This window comes from Chenopodium album, chromosome 11 (genome assembly GCF_948465745.1).
Source record: "Chenopodium album chromosome 11, dcCheAlbu1.1, whole genome shotgun sequence".
Taxonomy (NCBI): domain Eukaryota; kingdom Viridiplantae; phylum Streptophyta; class Magnoliopsida; order Caryophyllales; family Amaranthaceae; genus Chenopodium; species Chenopodium album.
The window spans coordinates 8,849,631-8,875,768 of NC_137844.1; the positions used below are offsets into that span (position 1 = coordinate 8,849,631).

General features: G+C 32.1%; 2 protein-coding genes across 2 annotated transcripts; both read left to right on the top strand.

Moving 5' to 3' along the window:
- Positions 1–4,262: 4,262 nt before the first annotated feature.
- LOC145568486 (heparanase-like protein 2) lies at positions 4,263–9,037 on the top strand. The gene is made up of 10 exons (XM_081627910.1): positions 4,263–4,551; positions 5,226–5,489; positions 5,573–5,609; positions 5,733–5,916; positions 6,022–6,170; positions 6,247–6,480; positions 6,838–7,027; positions 7,124–7,249; positions 7,340–7,439; positions 8,473–9,037. Exons 2-10 carry the CDS (start codon positions 5,277–5,279, stop codon positions 8,866–8,868), a joined length of 1,629 nt encoding a protein of 542 aa, XP_081484036.1. The 5' UTR covers positions 4,263–4,551; positions 5,226–5,276; the 3' UTR covers positions 8,869–9,037.
- Positions 9,038–15,313: 6,276 nt separating this feature from the next.
- LOC145566234 (uncharacterized) lies at positions 15,314–25,902 on the top strand. Its single transcript, XM_081625714.1, has 4 exons — positions 15,314–15,623; positions 23,977–24,543; positions 24,780–25,415; positions 25,520–25,902. The coding sequence occupies exons 1-4, from the start codon at positions 15,314–15,316 to the stop codon at positions 25,900–25,902; spliced, it is 1,896 nt and encodes a 631-aa protein (XP_081481840.1).
- Positions 25,903–26,138: the final 236 nt, after the last annotated feature.

A 26,138-nucleotide genomic window follows, 5' to 3' on the forward strand; every position in this document is an offset into this window, starting at 1 on the left:
CATTTCCATTTGATCCCAACTGTCAATGGACTCAGCCTCTAAGTTGGTGTACCAGTCAAAAGCGGTTCCCTTAAGAGAACGAACGAATTGCTTAACAAGCAAGTCACCCCTGGTACCACCATTGCTGCACGTCTCTATGAAGTGTGCAACATGTTGTTTTGGATTACCCTTTCCATCAAAGAGTTGAAATTTTGGAGGTTGGTATCCGAACGGCATTTTCAGCTCATCTATTCTCCTAGTGTAAGGCTTCACATAACGTCGGCTATTGTACGAACCTCCCCCTCCAAGTTGGCTCTTGACAGCATTGGCTATCATAGCTTGAACTTGTTCGGCAGTGATTAAATTGTTTGATCCATTTGGCTTTAATTCCTTTGATTTAATACTACTATCCGAACTGTCATCGCTTTCAGTCTCCATCGATCGTTTTTCAAGCTTTTTTGTCAAAGCAGCAATCTGCTCATTTTGCTGTTTGATTTGAGCATCTTTTTCCTCCCCATCCTTCTTCAGCTTTTCAAGGATACTGCTCATTTCAGCCAGTTGTTGTTCGACCGTCTTAGTATTCGTCACCATAACAGCAACAAAAGTAGGCTTAGGTGAGCTCACACTAAACTCATTGTCATGTCCTTCATCAGAGTGATCAAAGGATGAGTTTGTGTAGGTTACATGCCCGAACGAACCAAACACAAGACTCTCATGTGGTTCGTGAGTGGAGGACGTGACAGACCTCACAGAAGCAGCACGACGAGCGCGACTTTTTCGTGCTTTGGTAGGGACTGACGCGGCACGCAAGCTTCTTGCGGCAGAGTCAACAACAGCTTGCTTCATCCCTCTAGTGACGATGCCTTCATCAGTTTGGCTGTTGAGCATTTCAGCCAACTCAGCAGCCCTTTGTTGAGTTGTAGCAGAGGTCCATTCGGCGACAGTGTTCTTTGAGGCCATTTCAAGATTTTTTTTTGAACGTACGGAAACAGAGATGAGAGGCAGAGATAGTCCCACCGAGCGTGCCAAAATTTGTTTACACAAATTTCGAGTCTAAATAAATAAAGACGGGAAATAAAGTAACAAATGAATTTATATTAATATGTGAATTTTTGGGTACAATCTCTGTATAACAGTTTATAATAAAATAAACTAAGTCCTCTGATTCTGTTCCGCAGCTTGACAATGACACGTGGTGACACCTGTAGGTTGACGTTTGATGACGTCGACTTGAGTTTGAATGCAGGGTGACGTTTGATGATGTCAACCTGTACTCGAAGGGTTATGTTTGAATACACCTGAACGAGGGCTTATGAAGCTTAATCCCGTTCAAATGTGTTTGAGTGTATCTGAACAAGTCGGCACGAATTTGATGTACTTATTGACTCACTTCAGAGAGAATTCCTTTTGAGTTTTATGAGCTCTTGGAATAATGATTTCTGGATCCCCTCAACTGATGGAGGAATGATGTATTTATAGGAGATGAGAACCCCTGAAGTGGACTTAATAGGTTTGGGCCTGGCCCATTTAATGACTTAGAAGTCTTTTAACCTGGTCCATTTGACTTATTTTATAACCCGAATTGTATTTGATTAATTCGAATTATTTATTTGGGTGAGGCCAAAATAATTAAAATGGATCATTAACATGATTTATCCCAAATTAATTTATTTAATTTAATGTATGACACTTATAAAATTTCCGTGTCTACAACACGTTAAGACAAATCTAATGAGATACTTACTTCAGCAGGTCTTGTATGGACCCGATCTACAATAAATTATTTTAGACCCAATTTTTCTTATACAATGATGAACAATTAAGGTCAAGTAGAGGTAATCGTGGTAGGGTTGGGCCGAGCTCAGACCAAAAAAGTTGTGCCCAAACATGCTATTCCGGGCCAAAATAGCCAGCTTTTTCAATCTAGTCGGTCCAAAATTTAGGCCAAGCCGGGCTCAATATTGATGTCTAAACCCAAGCAAAATTCTAGACGAACCATTCATGATCATATTTAGGTCAAAGTTAAATCGAATAAGACCAAATTAGATCAGAAGAATTCAGACAATATCAGGCTAGAATTTAGAAAATTTAGACCATAACATCTTATTGGAAAATTTGTTAAAAATAATCCCAACTTTCACGTATTCGCTTTAAATAATCCCAACTTTGTATTATTATTAATAATCCCAATTTTGGAGTGTATTCGCTTAAAACAGGCCCAAGTAACTGGTAACCTGTTAAAGAGGTAAATGTTGACATGTGTTACCACGTGATTTGCTGAAATGTTAAAAAAAATATAAAAAAAAACTTAAAAAAAAAGTCATAATTCAAAACCCCCCACCATCATGGCATCACCTGTAACCACCGTCACCACTATCACCTGTAACCACCGTCACCTACGTAGCAAATTGCGCACCCACCACCGCATTACGAAAACACCAGCAGCCATATGCAATTACCCACGAACCAACAACAACATCAAACTATCGCTGTAGCACTGCCCGTCGTCACCACCAAATCGAGGTAGTAACCAGCGAATTGCAGCAAAATCAATTGAACCTAACCCGCGATTCCACGGATTGTGGTTGATGTGTGTTTGTGGGCTGGTGTTGGTCGAGGCAGAGCTGGCTGTGTAGAGGGTGATTATGCGTCTTGGCGCCGGAAAGTATGGAGATTCCGGGAGGGAGCGTGGTGGGTGGCGGAGATGGTGGTCGTGGGTGAGATTTCGAGGGTTTTAGGGATTCGTGGTGGAGATGGTGGTTTTGGGGAAAGGGGCGGCGAGAAGGGAAACTATTGGCGTGGGAGAAGGCTTCTGGTCGTCGGCGCTTAGGTGGGGAAGACGATTATGGCCGCCGTGGTGGTGGTGGTGGTGGGGAAGGTGGTTCGTGGGTGGAGGCTGACAGTTTTTATTTTTATTTTTTTTAAAGTTTTATTTATTTATTTTTTAATTTTTGTAAGTTTTTTTTATAAAAAAAAATTTCAGCCAATCACATGGTGACACGTGTTTCCTTAACCTACTATAGCAAGTTAGTAACCGATTAGGGCCTGTTTTGAGGGAATACACCCTAAAGTTGGGATTATTTAATAATAATCCAAAGTTGGGATTATTTAAAGTGAATATGTGAAAGTTGGGATTATTTTTAAGAAATTTTCCTATCTTATTTCAGGTAAAGAGTTCAAAGTCTAAATCGTTTTAATCAAGTGATAAAAAAACTTTTTTTTTTGTAATTTTATTTTTAAAATAATAAGTGATGAAGGAACGTAGAGACTAGAGAGTACATAACATCCACTTAAATCATTTTCCAACTTTGGCCTTGCCCCTCTCCTTCACCCAAAAAAAAAAAAAAAAAAAAAAAAAAATCGTTTTCCAACTTTTCGCTATCAAAGTTCCTCTCTTAATTAAGAAGCAATATGATTGCAGTACGGTACAAGGCCGTAAACGGTGAAGTCCAATTATTTTTATTTAGGAAAAGAAGTCTAATTGGGGCAATTGGGTATTAATTAGCACGATTGTATTGGAAAGCTTAATTTGGTTACCTAATTTCTTTTTTCTGAAAATAATTTGGTAAACTAACTCACTACTTAAAGTTTTCTAAAATAACACAAATCTAGTTTGTTTTAATTAATACTCCTACTCGTACATCAACTAGCTATAGTACGGACTACGGAGTACAAACTAATAACCTAATTCTAATTGTATACGGAGTTAAAGTAAGTGAAGAGTTAAAGTTGTGAATTTGAACTCAAATACGGAGTAAAGGAAATAGAGCAAATAATTACTCCCTCCATTTTTAAATACTTGTTCCATTTTCCTTTTACGGTCGTTTTTAAATACTTGTTCAATTTTCTTATTTGGAAAGCTTTTACAATATTTAATACTTTTCTCTTAACTAGTGGACCTAACATAAATCATATTTTATTAATTTCATATTCTCTCTCCTCCAATTTTCTCAACTACTTTTGTTTTTATAATTTTTTATTTAGAAAGAAATAAAACAAGTATTTAAAACGGAGAGAGTAAATGCATATGCTAAAGTAACACACCACACAAGTACACCTAATGACCTAATACAATCCCAACTCCCAGTATTAAGCAAATGTAAAGATTATTAATAATATTATTTCCCGTGACGAGCATATTAGTACATCACTAATATCCTCATTAATATAATTAAAAAGAAAATCTGTGTGTACTTAATCTTACTTTACAGTGAAAGGAATATAGACAAGATTTGCCCAAAACACAAGAATAAAATCCTGATCATTGATTAATATTTAAGAATTGTACCTCCAAAAAAAGATAAAAACCCATGAAAAAAGCAAGGAACATAACAAATACACGAATCATCTTCCCCTCTAACTCTAACTTAACAGCTGCACACAACAACAACCATTTTCTACCAAAAACACTTGACTGTCACAGGACCCAGCTGACACTTCCAGATCTAAATTAAAGCTTATCTTCCATTAATTTAACTCCATTTTTATTAATTAACTCCAAAATCCCATTACAAAGCTGCCATTTTTTTTGATGGGTTTTACAGGATAATGATACAGAGTATTGAGAAAGTGGTATGATTTTTAGCTTTTTGATTGATTTTTTCATTTGGGTGTTTTTTGATTGTGTTTTACTCAATTGGGTTTGCTTCATTTTTCGTTTTGTTGTTTGTAATAATGTAATGTGCTGTGTTTGATTGTCATAATGTTGAAGTTGTCGGCAAAGTTTTGTTTTTGTACTGATATTTGATTGAAATGATCTTTGTTTATTTTTGAGATTGTTGAGATTATGAATGTAAATTTGGCCTGTTATATGGTAAATGTGAAGTTTATTTTGGTTGCATTTGTTGGATTTTGGTTATTTGAAATGTGTGAGAATTTTTAAAAAGTTCTTAGTTCTCTTTCATTGATCATTGGAGCTATAATCGTTTGAATGATTGTTTGAAACTAGGCTAAAATCATAAGTAGTTCTGTTGTGGTCATTTTACTTTAGACTTTCCAACGGCTTGTTTGGTAGGCGGTAATAAATGGTAAAATGATAACAATGATTTATTTGTTAATACTAGATTTATAAAATTATTGGATTTAGATTTTTAGATCAGTTTTTTTTTGGTATGTGTGTGTTCACACAGAAAGAGAAATGTCTTTGTAATTTGATAGGTATGTGTTTGTTCACAGAAACAGAAATGTCTTTGTAATTTGATACAATTTCTTTTTCTTTCTAATATTGGCTTCTATATATGTTGCAGAATTCCTAGTTTTTTGTAGTGTAAGTGGTGAAGTGGATCTTTAATTAAATCATGGGAAGCCAGCATCTAGTTTTGTGTTTTTTGCTGGCTTGTTTCCCATCAATTTTGGCTCAAGAAATCGCGGGTGCGAATTTAGGTGTCAATGGAGGTCATGTTTTAGCTGAGACGGATGAAAATTATGTATGTGCTACTATTGATTGGTGGCCTCATAATAAGTGTAACTATGATCAATGTCCATGGGGGTACTCTTCGATCATGAACCTGGTATAGCATCACTGTGATACATATCTTTTAGTTGGAATAAGTTTTGATTTTATTGTTAAAATTCTGCTGGTTTGATTATGCAGAACTTATCCCATCCGCTTCTGGCAAAAGCTGTGCAAGGTTTGTAATTAGAACTTGTTTCAGTGTTTTCTTTTGTACATTTCTCTGTTTGCTATGCATTTGAATTGAAGCATTTTGGCCTGAAGTTAGTGACATGGTTCTTAATTGCTGATGACTTGATAGCTTTCACCTATTTGAGGGTGAGACTCGGAGGTTCCTTAGAAGATCAAGTAGTCTATGATGTTCCAAGCTTGAAACTTCCTTGTCATCCATTTTGGAAACAACATGATGGGTTGTTTGGCTTTTCGAGGGGATGCCTGCACATTGGTCGTTGGGATGCACTAAATGACTTCTTTAGTAAGACAGGGTAAGTTATTTACTTTTGTACTGCAGCTTTCTTTTGGGAAATTAAATTATGTACTCCAATATGAACTCTCTTAACTTATCTTCCTGGTTGAAACATACATCACAGTGCAGTTATTACCTTTGGCATTAATGCACTCTACGGAAGAAAAAAGTCCAAAAATGGTGTTTGGGTTGGACCTTGGGACAGTAGCAATGCATATGATTTTATGAAGTACACTGTCTCAAAGGGTTACCACATTGATTCATGGGAATTTGGTATACTTCTTGTAACAACTTTCTCTATGATTTTATCGCAGTAGTACATGAATTGAGCTGACCCTTGGCCTTTCAGGTAATGAACTTAGTGGAAGTGGGGTTGGTGCAAGTGTTGAAGCCACTCGGTATGGAAAAGACTTGATCAAACTTAATGGAATCATTAATGATCTGTACAAAAAGTCGCCCTCAAAACCTTTACTTCTAGCACCAGGAGGATTTTTTAGTGAGAAATGGTTTACTGAGCTTCTTAAGGTTACAGGGCCAGGAGTACTTAATGGTTTAACGCATCATATCTACAATCTGGGTGCAGGTGGGTGGTGCCGTGGTGGCATAGTTTGCTGTATCTAATTATCTATCGACAATTATTTTATGCTGTCACATTAACATGTGAATATCTTATACCAGCTTATTAATTCAAATTAAAAAGTTTAGTAAGAGTATTCTCCACCAGAATAATAGTTTGTAGATCATACAATTAATTTTTCTCTCAATGGAATATAATCATAGTGTGCAAATACACCTGACTTTATCTATTTCACCTGATATCTGCTCATGCACGTGCTGTAGGCACATCTTCCACTCTTCCTACTGTATTATGGTATCTGCATTATGAAGCATTTTCTTAGTAAGTTTCTTCTTCTAATGGTATTTTCTTTTGGAAATTCAGGAAATGATCCGAATCTCAAGAAAAAGATTATGGATCCTCATTACTTAAGCAAGATATCAGAAACATTCAGTGCTCTCAATAAAACAATCCATGAGCACGGTCCTTGGGCTCATGCTTGGGTTGGTGAAGCTGGTGGTGCTTATAACAGCGGAGGTCATCTTGTTTCTGATGCCTTTATTGATAGCTTTTGGTAATTTTACTATTTTTGCTTGCCCTATACATTTCATGCATCTGACAAAAACAAAGAAATAATCTCGTTGTTCTGCTCCACTTTTGATATATATAGGTACTTAGATCAACTTGGACTAGCTGCAACTTATAACACCAAAGTTTATTGCCGGCAGACATTGATTGGTGGAAATTATGGCCTCCTGGATAAAACCACCTTTGTCCCTAACCCAGATTACTATAGGCAAGAGATTCTTCATATTTCCTCTTTGTTAAAATTGATCATGGCCCTATAATAACTTGCTCATCCATGTTGAATGTTGCATTTATTCAGTGCACTTTTGTGGAACCGTCTAATGGGAAAGAAGGTCCTTTCTGTTGATAAAGCTACTTCACCTTACTTGCGCTCGTATGCCCATTGCACAAAAGGAAGGGTAAGCTTTAGTTTTTGCATTGTTCTGTATTACGTTTCTACATCTTGTGCTACATGTAATTGCTCCAGGTTGAGTTTGTTAATCAAAGGTTTAATAACCAAAACATTCAGAAGCTTTTAACCTAATTTGCAGAAACTTAAAAGTAGTTTTCCTGTGTCTTTTTCTATTTGACAATAAAATGCTATGGATCGGTGTACTTTTCATGCACCTGTCTACCTTTTAGACTATTGGCTCATATGTCCAACTTTCTGCAAGAAATGAGAACCATGCTGCCTATTTCTGATATCAAGCTCCTACTATTACTGTGAACTTAGTTGCAAACCAATTTGAATGCATGAATCAGTTAAATCATGTTGCTTATTTATTATGAGCATGGATTTTTTATGGCGTTGAATCAACTATCCTTGTTACACCTTGCTGAAGCATAATATAGGCATCTGCCGTTCTTTTGAGATGCGTGTTTCTGCTTGTAGTATCTATTGGATTATATTCTATGCATGATCCACTGTATTGTTTAAGATATTTTAATCCTGTCAAATAATTTAATGTTGGTGTCAAAAAAGTATTCCTGATTTCAATTTCAAGAAGCAATTTTTTTCTTTTTACTACTCAGTTTTAGGTTCTTCTTTTTCCCCAGGCCAGTTCTCTTTCCTTTCTTTTGCTAATATCTTCAATTAGATAAAATCTTTGCGACTCTTTCGTGTTAAATTCTTGAAAGATTTTTCCAACCAAAAAAAGTTTGATGTCTTGCATATTCTCGTTTACTCTCTCGTAATCTCATTCATGCTATACCTTAACTGTTTCTTTGTTGGAATGTATAGAATAGGTTACAATCCTTTCTTCTTGTTTGTTTTCTTTTTCAACTTTTCAATTCTTCTTATCCCTCTTGTCTTGCATGCAAATTGTGTTGTTATGATTATAGTAAGATTTAGGGAGTAATTTTATTATATAGTCTCTGATATAGTGATATAACTTGTTCTGTTCTGGATAAAGTCAGTTTATAGCCAACACTCAGTTTTTCCTCTCTTAACAGGCAGGTATAACGCTACTCTTGATCAATCTAAGCAAGAAGACCAGTTTCATTGTGAAACTGCAAAACACAATGAACAAAGACTTGCATATATCAGATGACATAACCTTCAAAGAAGGTTCTTTCACACGTGGCCTTAAGAGGACGGTTTCTTGGGTTGGAAGTAAAGCTTCATCAAATGGACAATTGCATCGAGAGGAATACCATTTGTCACCCAAAGAAGGGCGCCTGCAGAGCCAAACTATGGTACTGAATGGGAAACCTTTGCAGATATCAGAGCATGGTGACATTCCTAGACTGGAACCTGCGCTTGTTCATGTATATTCTCCTCTATACATCTCCCCCTCGTCTATTTCCTTCATAGTCTTTCCCAACTTTGATGCTCCAGCATGCAGGTGATGATTCTTTTTTCATTTTTGATTTGGTCGCTTAAAAGAAGTGGCCTGCCTTTAGTTGCATGATTAAGATTAGATTCTCTCTGATCTGAGCTGCTGTAATTATTGACATTCACATTTTTTAGAGAATAATTAAAGCTGAAATTTACGGATTTTGTGTTCGTTCTTTGGTTTATTACAATGCTAGTTTTTCAAGGATTGTGTCTAGGATTCTAATCCATTCTAACATTGCATTGTTACTTAATATGATGATTTCATAATGCCTCATTCTTATAGTACTTCTCAAACTATATCTTGATTTCCCTGTATCATCGGAAATTCCTTCAATCCTTGGTAAATGAATTCAGGTTTCTCAGCTTGAGATCTAACCAATTACTTACTTCTCATCGTAGGAATACGATCGACAAGCAATATAGAAAATGTAGATCTATCCAACCAATGCCACCAGGGGGTAGTAGCATGAAAATGAAAACAACAAATTTATTATTATAAGAAAGTTTTCATGTCAATGGTTTAAAACATGAATCTATAAATGTCTGATAACAAACAGATGAAAGGATTAGAGAAACCTTGTCCACCACTAAGCGAAGCAACCCTTCGATGATAGATTCCACAACACGGAGGAGTCTTTCTCGAAACATATATATCTGTTCAATGATCCTGGAGATGGAAATTCTGCGAGGATTTCCTTCTTGTATTTCACTGTCTAGAGGCTTATACCATCCCTTTAGAAACCAAGCCAATGGCACATAAATTGCGTTTTGAGGAGTCTCCTCTGTTACGTACCCTGGAAGTGCCACTTCTATGCTTCCTTCCTGGAGAAAGTCGTCAAAAGATAAGTAATAGTTGAACCAATGCACAGATGTGCAACGAAGCGCTAGCAACATCATAGAGAGATCCATATGGAAATTATGAACATGGTGTTGATCTGAACTCAGCATATTTTGATTTGTCGCCTCAAATGCGTTGTCATATGCCCGTTGTAAGCCTCTTTTGAATGATCCATCTGATAGTTCTAACATAACACGAAGCCTGGCAGGGTCAACTTCGACTACAGGATCACGAAAATATTTCACATAATCCTCTATGTAGGTCTGCATCTCTTGCACTTCCTTGAGCTTTGCTGCAAACAAGTATTCTTTCACTAGTTCAGAGTGCAGTAATTCTCCTGCAGTATTAGCACCAGCATTTTCAGCAGTGAAATATGCAAGTACAGACGACGCTTTTACACATATGCTTGATCTACCATTCCCTTCATCTTGAGTGCCATTACTTGATGATATTTCATTTCTATCCCGGAACAACACTGAAGCGCACCGGATGATTAGCTGCACAAATATCAGTGTATCAGAATATAGATAGGCCAAGATAAACTTGGAGGTTACTTACTTTTCCTAAGTTTCGCCAAGCACTCAGATTTCCAGCTTTTGCAGCCCTCAGAATGAATCCACCATACGATGGAATGCTTGAAAAAATGTGGATAGATTTGGAGCATTACTTCAAAGATTGGACAAAATCAATGAAAATATAAGTAATAACGCGACTTCAGGGTTAAACTAACACGACATTAACTCAAATAGGTATAATGTAGAACTATATATGAATGCAGATTGTGTGAAACGATGGAGTTGCATACGTACCACTTTTGCCATTGAATCATCAAGGACTGATCACATGATCGTAAGCTGTATTTTGCCAAGTCTTCGAAATCCAGTTCCTTAAGGATACTTTCGTCGTAAGAAAGTTCTTGAAATGCCTTGCACCTTGACAAGATTTCACACAGAAGATATAATTAAGTTCAACTGACAGCATCATCAAGAAAAATCAGTGAGAATTCAGGATCTGCTAGACTGCTATAAATTGATTCAGTTCTGCACTGCTATAAAATTTAATCAAGCTTATTGCAATAGGCTTACACAGGTAAAAAATTACATAATATATATTTGGAAAATTTAATAGCAAAATTAGATCATGAATATATACAAGAAAGTTTGATTATTTTGGATTAATTTCATTGTAAATGCATATACTTGAGAATACATCAAGTACATGTACATATATACATATACAACATATCCATGTATAATAACTGAGCCTAAGCAAAACGTACATGACTACGTGGATATTTTTTTTAAATTCTGCATTTCGGTTATTTTATACCGCATTTAGTACTAGTGATTTTATTAGACGCGTCTTGTTAGTTTCTTACACATGAATATGTTGTATATGTATATATGTACATGTACTTGATGTAATCTCAAGTATATGCATTTACAAAACAATTAATCCAAAATAAGCAAGCTTTCTTATATATTCATGATCTAATTTTGCTATTAAATTTTCGAGATGGATGGACTTGCTTCATTAAACCTTTAGATGCACCATGCACGTATCAACTCAAAAATAAGCTACAAATAATTTAATCAGTTTGCACAATATGTGACTACTACAAAGTTATTAGAAAAAAAAAAAAAAAAAAAAAAGTGTTCTTACATCAAGAATGTATTGAACATTTCAAATCCTGAGCTTGGAGTTTCCGGAATAATTCGCATCATAATATACTTCAAAGAATCAAATGACATGTCCTGAATCGATGTCATCTCGGTTTCATCCAAGTCCTGAATCGATGGCATCTCGGTTTCATCCATGGTTCGAGCTGCTATGGTTGGTTTTGAATTGAAAGTAATAGTATTAGCATTAATGCAACAGTATAGAATAATTGTCGAAATAAATACATGAATGAAACAACTCAAAATCTACACATGCAACAATTTTTAAATTAGTTCGTGCATCATATCTTGCCAGTCTATTATAGATCGATATTTATATATCCATGTTTACCACCATAAATTTGATCTAGAAATCGATAACACATATAGAGTGTAATTTATGCTAAAGCAAGAATTAATTGTTTGTTAACATCAATGGCTATAGATGTTTCAATGTATTTAATTGTGTTATGGTGAAAGGTTTTAAGATGTTCAATTAGAAATACGAGCTAAATTATAAACCTTAGGTCTAAGGACTATCAAGGTTAGCATGCATGGAGTTAAATTATTATGGTAAGTATATATTAAAGCTAAGATGTGACTCATGAGTTGTAATTTATTCATAATGCATGTATCATTTGAAAAATAATAAGTAATATATATTGCATTTTATATTATAATCATCAACTAAGTTATTAATAATTAATGCCATATTATTTGTTTTATGAATGTGTAATACGATTTCTAATCGCATGTTCTTTTTTTTTTTAGCTAGGTTTCCTTTAGTTTCTTGAGGGCTACGTTAGCCTTATATCTTCTTCGGTCGATTAGGTCATATTTGGAAACTGAAGAGAAAGAAATACAAATACAAGTCGGAGGATTTTTCACTAATCAAATATAACTTATTAATTATAGTGAGAATTATTGTTACTAGATATTGAAATTGGTTGGATAATGAATTTTGAAGTAAATTTATTACTTATCTTCTTCTCTTAACAAAAATAGAAAAAAGTAACTTCGATCCCTTTTGAGCCCTTTTACTTTAATTTAACATATCATGTGTGCACGAACATGGATAAATTAAATTTGATGCAATAGGCCAAGTGTTGCTGGATTGATTTAAATTCAGTTTGGATTGCATAAAAATAAGCAAAATTTATGTAACTTGAATCAAATTTTGGCTTTGAATTTGTAAAAATTAAATAGGAGTGATGATTGTTACTTAGGGCGCTTTTTGGTTGAAGGGATTTGGCTGGAAAAGAAAAGAAAAGGTTTTAATATGTTTCCATGTTTGGTTTGATGAATGACATGAGTTATTAAAGGAAAGGAAGGGAAGTGAAAAGAAAGTCTCTTTACAAATTTTCAGCTTTCCTTTCCTCCCAAAATTGGAGGAATTCGACTTGAAAGAGAAAATAAAAGCATATTTCCTTTCTCTTCCTTTCATTAACCAAATAAACATTGGAAATAAAATCTCCTTTTTTTCCCTTCTCTTCCTTTCTTTTCCCCTCCTTTCCTTTCTCTTCTTTTCCTTACTAACAATGAACCAAACAAAGCCTAGGTGAACATCATTAAGAGAGGAGAATAAACTCATTGAAGAAAAAGAATAAGTGCACATTCTTAAAAGTTAATCATGAACAATTAAATTAAACTCTTTTTTTTCTCAACAGGTATCAATTAAAACTTGGATAGCCAAATAATCAAGATATATCAATTTGGTACATAATTAAAAATGTATGATAAGCCTAACTTTTTATCACCTGTTATAGATTAAACATATACTAACATACATTCTTAAAAAAAAAAAAGGTACACATACGAACATAAATATTGTTTGTTTATTTTTTATTTATTTATTTTTTTTTTATTTTTCACAACATACATGTTGTTATAAAGAAATTAATATTGAATTGTGCCTTTGACCATATAATCATTTAAAATCAACATGTATTGATGGTTATATGGATTAATAATATTATGTATCATTTAATTTCTAATTATTTTATAGATTATTTTGGACGAATAAGGCAAAGTTGGGATTATTTTTGTTAATTTTTCCTTATTAATACATCAATTTTGACCATAATTTTTTAGTACGCACTTAAATATAATTATTATTTTTAGATAACTATTGAAATACTATTATTTTACAATGCCTCAAAAAAAAGTTTATTATTTTTATGATGACTATAAAAGTGATGAAATATTAATTTTAAATTACTTTGTGTTATAAATTTTGCATAAAAATCATAAAGACAAATTTTTTTCCAAATGTCTCATACAATAGTTTCAAATGCAAAGAAAGTCAAATCAAAGTTTGAATTAGTTCAAATTAAATTCATACACCAAAATAATAAATTATTTAATTGTTTTTGGATCTAAATATCAAATTGTCAATTGATTTTAGTTTTTTATTCTTTGGATTCATTAGAATTCTAAGAGCCTTGACACTTTTTAAACCCCCCCCCCCCCACAAAAAAAAAAAAAAATCCAATTTGCTATCCATGACAATATAATTTGAAACTTCTATAAAAAAAATATCTAGACATCAATCTAACAAATTACCACATTTAATTTATTTATTACTTTTTTTAATATAAGTAACCACATGCAACAGTTTTTGACAACTCTCTTGAATAATGCACCATTAACTTTATATTTTTATATGTGCAATATATATATATATATATATATATATATATATATATATATATATATATATATATATATATATATATATATATATATATATATATATATATATATATATATATATATATATATATATATATATATATAAAGTCCTAAAATTCAACAAATATTTAGGCAAAAACTTTTATCATATGAAATTCAAATAACAAAATTTCAAAAGTTAAACAATTGAATCCCTTGAAGAAACCAATATAATTATTTCCAAAAAATCTATATAAGAAATGAATGGAGCAAGGCTAGGAGGACGTACTTACCACGGGTTGGAAGCTCACAAACTTCAATGTCGTTGAACTCAAAACACTTCCTAGAATTGAGAGAACTTCTTATCTTTTCCGTTTTCACTTATTCTTTAGAAATTGAACTCAACTTATAGTCGCTTTCATCTAGAAAGAAAGTAAATATATATTCTTTTTTTTTTTTGGGTAGGTGGATGGAAAACATTCAATTCATAACGGTTATAAACTTTTATTCCTCTTAATTGTTAAGGGAAAAAGGGTTACAAATTAAATGCTATGAATGTGGCATGTAGGATGTATCTCACTTTAGCTATATCATGTTTGATTTGTTATTACCATATGAGGTGATTCTCTAGATGTACCATTATATGAATAATACATCAGTATTAAATTTTTCAATAATTATGATACTTATTACTATCTGCTCTAATCATCATATATGCTATATAATATAATGTATTTCCACTTTCATGGTCAAACTCTTAAGATTTTAACAGTAATACTTCATCAATATGTATAATATATAAATCATAATCAAGTGCAATATCGTTATGTTCAACTCAATGTGTTGTTTTATAATATTATATTTTTACGATTTTTGTAAATAAGTAATTAATAAATATTTTATTAAAAAAATTTATTAAAAAATATTGATGGTCACAAATATGTCTTGAATACCGTGTAAATAGAAATGAGAACTATATTATTATTTCTATAAATTATTTTTGTTAACTTTTGACCATATCTATTACTAATATGTAAAAAGAAAAGATACCCCTACCCGTACTAATTTAATTTTGCTCATATAATCTAAATATAATTTAAAGAAACGTGTCAAAATCCCCTCTCAATTGCGTATTTTCATTTTAAATTTTAATCTTTGTTATATATTCTTTCTCGTACAATATAATTTAAAGAATTATGTTTAGTTTCCATCTCAAATTTGCTCATTCTCTAGATGTTAATCTTTAAAAAAAAAAACAAAACAAAAAAACCTAGTTTTGTATCTTGGACAATGCCCGGGTTAGGGGTTATTACTAGAGATGAAAATTGGACCTTGTTGTTGGTAGCTACCAAACAGTATGATGCAAAATGGGAGGTCGAAGCTACAAAATCTGCTGTGTTAAGGTATGGAATGAAAATTGCAATGAGATTTGGCTACAGGAAAATATGGGTGGAAAGTGATTCGATAAATGTGGTCAGCAAGATTGAAGGACAATCGGAAGGCTCTTCTCCTTTATGGCTTTTATATGATGATATTAGCAATTTATCTCATGATTTTGATGTGTTTGTAATTTCTCATGTTAAAAAGGTAGGCAATACAGGTACTCATTTAGTAGCAATGTGGGATACCTGGGGTAGTTCAAAGTTAGTTGGTATGAACTCGTTTCCCCAAAGTCTTATGACGTTGGTGGAGCATGATTTGCAATAATAAACCTGCCTAATCGTTTTCCTAAAAAAAAAATAGACGTAATAAAACTAAAAGCTAATTTGTACATAAATAAAGTGAAATTCCTCCCCTCTCCTCTCTAAAAAAAACCCTAGCCTCAATTCTTGATTTTTAAGGGTTTTACCGATAGAAAGCCCCAAAACATTGTTTCTTTACACTTTTGTGTTTGTTCTTTTGATTTATAATAATGATTTCTCCCTCAAAAGAAAGGGTTTTCGATCTCCTTTAAAAGACAAGGTATTTTCGATCTCCTTCGAAAGACAAGGTTTTTCGATCTCATTCGAAAGATAGGGTTTTTCTCCTCTTTTTAAGGGGGAATTTCTATAGCTTAAAATTTGGAATAATAGATCTGATGGATTGCCATGAAATTATTTCGTTGGTGAAAAATTATGCGAGGTTGCAAAGGTTTTCAATTTTTCGAATACGATAATTAAGATGAATCCGATGGAAATCATTCTCACGACTACAAAAGATCGTTAGATTGCCTCTCCAACAAGGCTATATTTACCAGCGATATAAGCGGGAGATATTCCGCATTGCAAGATCTGCTTGACGATCATAGTTTTTATGAAGGAAATTTTTATTTGATTCAAATTATGTATTTGTTAAATTCGATTATCGTTGTAGATGTCGTATGACTTTTCATTAATGGGTTAATATTTTTATTAAAAAAAAAGTGAGATTCAAATCCCTAATAAATGTCTTTTTTAAGAAAATGTAAGAGTTAAATTATTATTGAACACATGTAGTTTGTATTTAGAAATTGAAAAAATTGCAAATTACAGTACATTGATTATAAATTAATTTTCTTTATTTCTTTTTCTTTTATTAAATGAAATTGAAATTACACTATATCAATATAACCAGCTAAAGCAGATCATGATGATCTATTATTATATCTCACACTAGCTATAAGGTTATAACCTTTTAAAATTAAGTTGTTTGTATTTTTTTATCAACTATGCTTTAATAAAAATGCTTGTAATTAACTTTGATGTTATTCCACTTACTCTTTTGATTTTTATTTTTCTGTTCTACCCTTTTCTTTTGTCATTTAACTTTTTGATTCCATCTTTCTCATCTACTTAAGTTTAAAGTAATGGATCAATATTGAGCTCACTTATTTTTAATAAAAAATTATTATTAAAGTATTTATTATAAAAAATAATAATTTTAAAAAATATGATAAATGAATTTTTTTTCAATTAATATATCAATACACATAATTATATATCTCAGTTTTATGCATGTAATATAATATATATGTAGTTATTATTATTTGTTAACTTATAAATAATTTCACATTATTTGTTAATTTATAAATAATATTTGTAATACTAGTCTAAAAAAAAACTACTCGGAAAAAATATGAAAGACTAAGTGGTGAGGGTTGGGGTAGATTTTCTCCCTCTTTCGATATATTTGACTGCAATAAGAATGGAAAAAATTGTATAAAGTATTACCCAATATCTAGTAGATATATGGAATTTGTTTCGAAAATAGGAAATAATAATAGTAATAATAATAATAATAATAATAACTCTCTCGTTTTACAATTATAGGAAAGATCAAATTTTACCAATCCAAACAACATCAACGAAGTTCTTCTGGAACATCTTCCTGACATCATACCTAAAACTTGGTACGCCTTGTACCGGCAAGGGTTGTCTATTCAACCAAATTTGATCGAGTTTCTAAATTGTCTATCAAAAAAAGTTGAATTATAATAACTATCAATAGAGTTTCAAGTCTGTTTGTTTATTGTAACAATTGTAGTATTTTTTTTAGGAAAATTTGTCAAAAATAACACCACCTTACCGGTCTTCCAAGAATAGAACGACCTTTGGATTATTTCAAAATAAAACGACCTTTGATGCACATCCGCCAAAAATAGAACGTAACCGGTTGGTAACCTGTTAAATAGGTTACTAGTGACACGTGTCACAATGTCATTGGTCAATTTTGTTTAAATTTTTTTTTAAAAAAAAAACCTGAAAAAAAAAAATACCTTAAAATTTTTTTAAAAAAAAATCTGAAAAAAACCTCCAGCCACCCTCACTGCCGGTGTCTTCCCCATAAACGCCGGCGGCCAAATCCTCCTAACACGACGCCAGCAGAGAGCCTCCTAACGGCGCCGACAGCACAAAGACCTCGACCGGCCAACTTCTTCTACTAAACCACCTTCCTCCCACCCTAATACCCTGCTCCGTCGGCGCCCAAACCATCTCAATTGTGCCGGCGAACCCATTTCGCTCCTCTGACGGTCGTCTCCACCCCTTCCCCTCTTGAACCACCACCCGAAACACTAGAAAACCCAAAATCAAGTGGTGGTCGTGGTGGGTTTACTTAGAGAGTGAGAATAGTAGCTCAGTGGCGTCGTTGCATCTTTTTCCACCTGGGAAATGGGTGGAGACGGCCTGCGGGGTGGCGGCAAAACTGGAAATGGGTTTGGCAGGGGAACCTGCTGGTGGGGAGATGAGTTTTTTCGAGAGGAGGAAGGGGGGGTTTTAGGGTGGGGGAAGGTGGTTTAGGGGAGGTGCTGGTCAGGATGGGTCGAGGTACCGCCGGCGTCAGATAAGGGACTCTGACCGCCGACAGTGGTGGGGTTGCTTTTGGCAAGGGGTGGGTTTTTTTTTTTCAGTTTATTATAGTTTTAATTTTTTTAAGAAAATTTTAAGTTTTGATTTTTAAAATCATTATTATTAAAAAAAAATGTTCAAATAAAATAACTTTTTCTAACAAATCACACATGGACACATGTCAAATATAAGCTGTGAAACAGGGAACATGTTTTTTGTTCTATTTTTAGCGGATGTGCATCAAAGGTTGTTTTATTTTAAAATAATCCAAAGGTCGTTCTATTCTTGGAAGACCGGTGAAAGGTGGTGTTATTTTTGACAATTTTTTTTTTTTAAAAACACTATTGTAATAACTAGTAATTACTATTTATACTATCTAGTTTTATTGCAATTTAAATTTAGTTTATTATGTTAGTTTATGTTGGACTTGATATGTGTATCATACATACCAACATCAACGGATTTATGTGTCATTATTTCTATTTTGTTTGGTTTATATCTAAATTTTGTACTAAAATGTATTTTTTAACACCTTGATGTAATATATAGCCTGGGTTTCTTTTTGGCTTATAAAAAAATGCTTAAAACAGTACTATGTAGTAAGTTCTATTCAAGTGTAATACCCCGTATTTTTATACGTATTTTTCCTAATTAATTAATTATTATTTTCTAAAAAGGGTATTTTAGTAATTTAACTTACTATTTAAATCTTGGAGCCAAAACGATATTTGAATTTTGGCGCCAAAAGTATTTTAAAAACAAATTATTATTTTGGATAAGATTTATTATCCATTTATCCTATTTTAAAAATCGGATTATTTATATATTTTGGATATTTTAATTAAGGCAAAAGCTATATTTTATTATTATTTTAATAAGTCCGAAAATCTCATTTATTTGGCTAATAAATTTCGGATTTTCCTAAGAGAAAATCTGATTTTATTGGTTAAATTATTTGGTGAATATTTGGTATTTTATTATTTAATTATTTATTACAATAAATATTATTTACACAATTATTTTATTCCTTAAAAACCGAGCAAAATCTTCCTAAATATATCTAGAGGAATCCGAAAATTAGAGATATGGTAAGCTCCATATTTTCGGCCCTCATGAAATATTTTGGGGGAATTTAATTGGTAAAATTATATTTTTAATTATCTCCCAAAATCTCCTATTTTCCTTAATTCTAATTCTCCATCTTTTTAATATCCAATCATTATATTTCCTTTCCATTCATTCTTCTTAATTATTCCCCAATTAATTCCAATTTCCTTAATATTTTTCATGACAATCATACCTTCCATATTCAATTATACACAATCTCTTCAATATCAAAATTTTCCTTAAATCTTTACTCACTTCTCCAAGTAATCCCTTAAACCCTACTTGCCATAATTCTTCCCACATTCTCTTGCCATAATTCTTGCATGAACTAGCCTATAAATACCCCTCCATACCTCTCACATTCTTCACACCAATTCTCTTCTTTTCTTCTCCTCTTTTTACACAAATCATCCCGTTTATCTTTGAAGCCAATTTTCGGGCACTTCTGGTCAGTTTTTGGGGTATTGCTGTTTCACAGAAGATTGTTCCTCTCGAAAAATCCTTGAGGTTAGGCTCAAGAATCACCCAATTCGGAGTTATATCAAACGAGTTATAGCCTCTGCAAGTTCTGCCTATTCTTTCCAACGAAAATCCAATTCTTCTCTTTTCCTTGGTTTCTTATCTTTTCTCTTTCTCTTATCTTATTCAATTATTATTATTACTAGATGAAGCCCATGCGATGCACGGTTTGTTTGATTTTTTTTTTTTTTTTTTTTTGTATTTATTAGCTAAAATTTGTTATATATTTAGATAAAATTCCTAATATTAAAAGATAATATTTAATATTTATTATTTTAAACTTAAAAATCTCATTCGCCAATTTTGCTTACGTGACATTTGAATTATTTAATCCTAAAAGAAATTAATATTCTCTTATTTAATTGGCTATTACTAAGGTTTATAATACTACATGGCGCGCTAAGAAAATTAGATCCTACGTGGCTCTCTAAAAACTCGGGAAAAAACTCCCCTTTATATATATATATATATTAGATTATTATTATGGGGGATTTATAAAAATTATTATGAGTAGTTTTAATTATATAAATTAGATTTTTAATGATGTTTATGAAAATTAATTTAAAAGGTTCATGTACATATAGTTGGGGGTTTTTAATTTCATTGTTGTGATTATTTGTTAACCTTATATTAATTAAGGTTATATTTATTTGTAGGGTGTTTTTGATCAAGCTACTTAAGAGTTCTTTTGAAGTGTTTTTGGCTAAGCAAGGATCAAGGTACGTTAGGTGGCTAGATACCTTGAAAGTGATCGATTTGAATGAGCATGTTTGAATGATTTTATGGTGATTGAATTAAATTGACTTGATTTATGGTTTATGAAATAAAAGTATGTTTAAAAGATTGGTTTTAATAATTAAATTGGAGTATTGATTTTTATAACATGTTTTGATTAATTAATTTATTATTCATGTTTTAAAAAGGATTGGTTTTGAAAGCTTGTTGGATTTATAAAAAAAAAAAGGGAGTTTGAATTATTATTATTAAAAGTTGGAATTATTGGATTTAAAGAGGATTTATTTAATCATTGAATTAAATTTATTATTTATGCTTTATAAGCATGTTAGTAATCCCACTATGCGGATTTGGTATTTTGATAAGGCCTTGGACTTTGTATGATCGGGTCTTTCCTCAAGAATAGCCTTGTAACATTAGGAGACTAGCTTGGGGGGTGTGCACACTTGGGAGAGGAATTGGTTAAATTGGTTTAATTGGTTTTAAAATAATTGGAATTGGTTTTATTGATTATTGGGATTTGAATATTGAGAATTGGTTTTGAATCATGAGTTTGGAATTACTGGATTAATTATTGGAATTGATTTCAAAAGCATGTTTGCAAATAAATTGAGTTTAATTATCTTGCACTTACCGTACTTAGCATATTTTGCTAACCCGTATTTCTTATTTGTTTTGGTTCGCCCTGTTTACCGTAATGGTAAGCAGTGTTATTTCAGGTGGAGTGAATAAATTGATGCATTGGAGTCTCGGGATTTGGTTTCACTAAGTTAGGAATCGTGGTCTTTGTACCTATTTTTGAGTACTCATAACATTGGTTTCTATTCATAGTTATTATTAATAAAGGAGAGTTTTGAAGTTTCCGCTGCAAAGTATTGTTAGTAAGTTGAGTAGCCTTGCGTAATCACGCGGCGGTAATACGCCTAAGTCTATCTCTACGGTATAATTACGTATTATACTAGTATTTCCGTAGAGGGAGATTTGGGGGTGTTATATCAAGACTTTGAGATTATATTTTTTTCTTATATTTAACAATACATATGTATCTATTATATGATTTGTATCTTTTAGCTTCTATTTTTTCTCTAATTATTGACTTAAAATTTATTGTTATACATGCATATCTACATGTAAATATTTAATTTTAATTATATCAAAATAATTTAACTTTAACGGTTAATAGGTTATTAAGTAAAGAAATAATATGTTAAATTATTTTAGTATCATTTTTTTTAACAAAACTTTTTTTGAGCAAAACTAATCTAGCAATATTTATATAAAAATATTTGAATTTAATTTTAGTACGTGAAAAATGTAAATGTCGAACGGTTAAATACTTGCATACATTTAGAGTTTAGACGTATTAAAATTAAAAGTTAACTTGTAAATGAACAAAATAAAATTCAAATCCCCTCTAAATTACAAATTTTATAAGAAAATACAAGAGTTAAATTGTTATTAAATACATTTTTATTGTATTAGTGTGGCTAATTGGCTTTAATTAGAAAACTTGTTATTAATTCTTATATATGTTATTCTACTTGCCATTCTTTTCTATCTATTTTTAATTTATCAATACACATAATTATATGTGTTAGCCATGTTCAATATAATAAATAATTTCATGTTGATTTATCTATTAAGTTGTACATTATTTGTTAATTTATAAATAATTTCAAGTTGTTTATTAATTGTACTTTATTGTTTTCACATATGTTTAATAGCATACGATCAAAATTTAATTATTTTTTTATGGAATTGGATTAAACTTTAAGCAATTTCTTTATCTATTTTGATGAAAATGGGCCTAGCAATAATAATATTATTAATCTTATCTAATCTCAATAATTTACTAATATTTAATATTTGTTTCCAATTTAATTTTTGAATTGAGTTCCAATAAAATTATATACACATATTACTATTTTCCTCTTTCATGTATGAAACCAAATATGGGATAAAATTAACATACATTTTTGTCTTTAATCTTTTGCAATATCTGAGGCTTATTCATCATTTTACAACTCATTTTTTTGGTTATTTATTTCATTCACATTCTAAAATTCTATTACAAACTGAAATTCCATTTTTATCATTCTTTTCAATTTGATAAAGAAAATTAAATTTATATTCCTAATTTAAAATCTCACATGCACAAATCAGATTTCACATCGATTACAAAATATTTTAAAAAATAATAAATATAAAAATAATATCATAATGGTTGTGATCTTTGGTTTCTAAATACATATAATTATATATTCCAGCTATGTGATATATATATATATATATATACATATTTGTACGTTATTTGTTAATTTATAAATAATTTCAAGTATTTTGTTAGTTATATTTTATCGTTTTTCACATTAAGAAAGTTTAATGTTATTGTTAGAAGTTAAGGCAAGTTGCTATTTGTTTTTAAAAATAACCAAATTTTGGTCTCATTAGAAATTTTAAATTTTATATGAATCCCAAACAAAGCAATACATTATTCAATTTTCTCTGCAATTAAAATTCAAATCTAAATAGGATGAAGATAGTAACTTAAAATAATCCTTCAAGAACAGGGGCGGATACAGGTTGGGTTCAAGAGGGGTCATTGAACCCACTGAATTGAAAAAAAATTAAAGTGTTTTTTTTTTTAAATAAGAAAAAAGGGTTAAATAGAATATCTTCACACTAAATAGTAACAAGTTAATGTGTAGCCTTGTGATGATTTTCCTTGCGCGACTTTCCTTCCCCCTTTACAAAGGAGACACGGGTTCAAACCCTCCCACAACCTTTTTTTAGCTTCAGTAATTCCCCAAAATTATTTCCCCCAAATTCGAAAACCCTAAGTCCCTAACTCACCTCTCTGACTCTCATCGTCTCCTATAACTCAATTGTTCCACACATCCACCCCACCGCGGCACGCCGACACCACTCACGGTTGCTGACTGCTCCTCCACGGCTCCACCATCTTCCCAACAGGCCAGCGAGTAACGGTGTAAGGTACTCTACAATTCTACTTTTTTTTTTAGGGATTCTACAATTCTATATAGTTCAATACTTAAATGTTAATTCATTTAATTAGATTGTAAATTTGTAGTGTTTATAATTGATTTATTGATTGAAATATTGAATACTTAGATTCTTGGCCTCTTGGGGTTTACAATTGATGAATTGATGATCATTGTAAAATTAATTTGATGTCTTAAATTGCCATTTTATTTGTGTGTACTGTGTAAGTTTGTAGTTGATTTATTGTATGATTGTTGTTTGATTTCATTTTGCAAATAAGTTTAGAGTCTTTTTGGAAACGTGTGGGGAAGTCACAAAAATCCTCTGCTTGTTCTTCACCTAGTTCAAGTGATCCTCTAGTAGAAGAAGATGATATTGAGTCTCCGAATGAAGATGCAATTCCTGTGGCTGCTTCCATTCCAACCCCTGAGAGCACACCTCAAACTTGTCAAAGGGAGAACAATCCAAATGCTAGTGTTGAAACTGATGATACTTGTATTTATGATGTTGATCTTCTTCCATATGACCCTAGAAAGAGAATTCCAATTTCGGAGTATCCTCTTAATGATCAAGATGCTGTGAGGAGAGGTTATATTACAATGAAACGTTGTGCTCCACGCACACATAATTTCCCTCGAAGACAAATAGGAGGTATGCGCCGCTTTAATGTTGCTTGGTTTGATAAATATGATTGGCTTGAATATAGTGTTGAGAAGGATGCAGCTTTCTGTTTTGTGTGCTATTTGTTCAGGGATAAAGATACTCATATGGCTGTTAATGATAACTTTGTTAAAGGGGGGTTTAGAGGATGGAATAAGATTGGTAGATTTTATGTTCATGTGGGTGGTATTGGTAGTTTACATAATGAAGCTAATGAGACATATAAATTTTTCATTAACCCAAAGACATTTGTTGCTGGATCTTTTTGCACTTACTCCTCGGAAGCTAAACTTCAATACAAAGCTCGATTGACTTATTCTTTGAAATGCATTCAGTTTTCTTTTAAGTCAAGGCTTGTCGTGGGCATGATGAAAGTGAAGAATCTTGGAATAGGGGTAATTTTCTTGCACTCTTAACATGGCTTGCAGAAAATAATAGTGATGTTGCAAAGGTTGTTCTTAGTAATGCTCTGGGAAATAATCAAATGACTTCTCCTTTAATTCAAAAGGACCTCATTAACTCTTGTGCCAAAGAAACCACTAAACTTCTCATTGATGATATCGGGGATGATTATTTTGGGATACTAGCCGATGAATCTAGTGATATATCTCAAAAGAAACAAATGACCCTTTGTTTAATTTATGTCAATAAAAAAGGGAAGATAACTGAGAGGTTTCTTGGAATTGTACATGTAAAGGATACCACTGCTTTGTCATTAAAGAGTGCAATTGAGTCTTTGCTTATGGAGCATTCTTTGAGTTTGTCTAGAGTTCGTGGACAAGGTTATGACAGTGCTAGTAATATGAGGGGTGAGATAAATGGCCTCAAGACTTTGATAATGAATGAAACAAAACAAGCTTATTATATCCATTGCTTTGCTCACCAACTTCAATTAACTCTTGTTGTTGCTAAGGATAATGATGACTACATTTGGTTATTTGCTCAACTTGCTATTTTGTTGAATATTATTGGTGTTTCTTGTAAGAGAAAGGAAATGATAAGAGAAATTCAAGCTCAACATGTTCTGAAAGCATTAGATCTAGGAGAAATTGAAAGTGGGCAAGGTTTAAACCAAGAACTTGGTTTAGGTAGGCCTGGTGATACTAGGTGGGGGTTACATATAAAACTGTTTCAAATGTTACCTCATTGTATTCTACTATTGTTAAAGTTCTTGAGAAGGTTGGATCAAATAAGATTTATAAGGATGATCATGTGAAGGCTATCATTGTTATGTCTACATTTGAATCATTTGAATTTGTTTTCATGATACATTTGATGTCTGAAATATTTGGCCAAACTGATAAACTGTGTCAAGCTTTGCAAAGAGGGGACCAAGATATTGTTAATGCCATGGCATTTGTTACATTAACTAAGGAGCGATTGCAAAATATGAGGGACCATGGGTGGGAAGACTTTTTACATCTTGTAGTTTCTTTTTGTGATGAGTATAATGTGGAAGTTCCTGCTATGGATGATATGTATGTTCCTCGTGGAAGTTCAAAACGCTTCTATGCCAAAGTTTCTAATCTCAACCGATTGAAATGTTTATAAGTGTCATTGATTTACAACTCCAAGAGCTCAATAATAGATTTGATGAGGAACATATGGAGTTGCTTATTTGTATATCATGCTTAAATCCGGTTAATTCATTTGCGGCATTTGATAAGCAAAAGTTGATGAGACTTGCTGAGTTATATCCCAATGAATTTCCAACTAATGAGATGACAATGACTGCACTTTATCATGAACTTGGATTTTTTTTATTGATGATATGCACAAAGATGCAA

What these genes read in the sequence shown, in the direction of transcription:
- LOC145568486 (XM_081627910.1), top strand. Translation starts at nt 5,277, where the DNA reads ATGGGAAGCCAGCATCTAGTTTTGTGTTTTTTGCTGGCTTGTTTCCCA. An exon ending in TCTGGCAAAAGCTGTGCAAG is followed by an intron (nt 5,610 to 5,732) that starts GTTTGTAATTAG and finishes ATGACTTGATAG; the next exon opens with CTTTCACCTATTTGAGGGTG. An exon ending in CATTGATTCATGGGAATTTG is followed by an intron (nt 6,171 to 6,246) that starts GTATACTTCTTG and finishes TTGGCCTTTCAG; the next exon opens with GTAATGAACTTAGTGGAAGT.
- LOC145566234 (XM_081625714.1), top strand. Translation starts at nt 15,314, where the DNA reads ATGCCCGGGTTAGGGGTTATTACTAGAGATGAAAATTGGACCTTGTTG. An exon ending in TGTTCATGTGGGTGGTATTG is followed by an intron (nt 24,544 to 24,779) that starts GTAGTTTACATA and finishes CATGGCTTGCAG; the next exon opens with AAAATAATAGTGATGTTGCA. An exon ending in AGAAATTGAAAGTGGGCAAG is followed by an intron (nt 25,416 to 25,519) that starts GTTTAAACCAAG and finishes CTATTGTTAAAG; the next exon opens with TTCTTGAGAAGGTTGGATCA.